This window comes from Sinocyclocheilus grahami, unplaced genomic scaffold (genome assembly GCF_001515645.1).
Source record: "Sinocyclocheilus grahami isolate Dianchi unplaced genomic scaffold, SAMN03320097.WGS_v1.1 scaffold1409.1, whole genome shotgun sequence".
Classification (NCBI taxonomy): Eukaryota; Metazoa; Chordata; class Actinopteri; order Cypriniformes; family Cyprinidae; genus Sinocyclocheilus; species Sinocyclocheilus grahami.
In genome coordinates, this window is record NW_015506588.1 from 333,325 (window position 1) to 334,426 (window position 1,102).

General features: G+C 37.4%; 1 protein-coding gene across 1 annotated transcript in view; it reads left to right on the forward strand.

Annotated features, from left to right (window-relative positions):
- Positions 1-160: 160 nt before the first annotated feature.
- Positions 161-1,102, forward strand: part of LOC107570047 (myosin-IIIa-like) — a gene marked incomplete at its 3' end in the record, with an annotated part of 90,870 nt that continues 89,928 nt past the window's right edge. The window contains exons 1-2 of the mRNA XM_016256241.1: positions 161-242; positions 503-697. Of these exons, the coding sequence (XP_016111727.1) occupies positions 161-242; positions 503-697 (277 nt within the window). The remainder of the gene's footprint in view (positions 243-502; positions 698-1,102) is intronic.

A 1,102-nucleotide genomic window follows, 5' to 3' on the forward strand; every position in this document is an offset into this window, starting at 1 on the left:
TTGTCTTAATCGTATTAATATCGGATTATTGTTGTCCATGTAAACATACTCAGTGAAACTTTCCGGTGCTGCTGTACCAAATATCAGCACTCTTGGAAGTAGTAATTAAACAAGTGATGTTTAATTATATAGCATTAAAATAATAAATATGAGTGCAATTATGATAGTGTTCTCTTGCAGTGTTCCAGTTGAGATTCACACTCAGTGGCAGCAGCAGGAATCCGCTCCATACTCCCCCAGCAGTGAACTTGACTCCAGCTCTGCCAGATAGGAGAGTCCCGGGAGCAGCCACAGTTGGGTGAAACAGGAACCAGAGCCTGAAGTCATCCAGTTGGAAAATATAAACTCTGAGGCCACCTCTGATGCTGAGAAGAACAACACTCTGAACAGTGCTGTCACTAGTATGATATTTTTCATTTCCTGAGAATCATTAGGATGAGATGAGCTCATTAGGATCATCATATTTCAATGATGGGACATAGGACATATTTCTTTTTCTCAGCAGCGGTACCTTCGATGGAGGGTTTACTCAACAGTGTTATGCTGACCATCACCAAACTTCAGTGCCTACTGGAGAGCAAACAGGAGAGGATTGAAGCTCTGGAGAGACAGGTGCAGGACCTACAGGAGGATCGCAAGTTCCTCCGCTCACAGATCGAGAACCTCACTGGCGCTCGCTTGGTTTCAGTGCCAGAAGGTGCGGTGGAAAAACGAAAAAAATAAATAAATAAACACTTAAACACCTTGCAAACTGTATACTATTGCATTTTAGAATTACCTTTTGCATTATTTATTTTTTTTATGATATTGTGTGTCAGCACAAAATGGTTTCACATTTCATGATATGCAGGTTTTTTTAGTATTAAAAATGTTAATATAATGTTTTCATTATGAAAACAAAACCAGATCAAATTGCAGTGTTTCTGGAGTATTTTATTTAGGGTGTAATGTATAATCTTTACATTTAAGAGAAATGTTGCAGAAATGTAGTGAAAATAATTTTGTTTTATAGAACTAAAATACAACCAAGCCACAATATAGTTAGTGAAACATTTTATTTGTTTTGTAAAACACTTAAACTATGCACTAGGGCTGTAAAAAA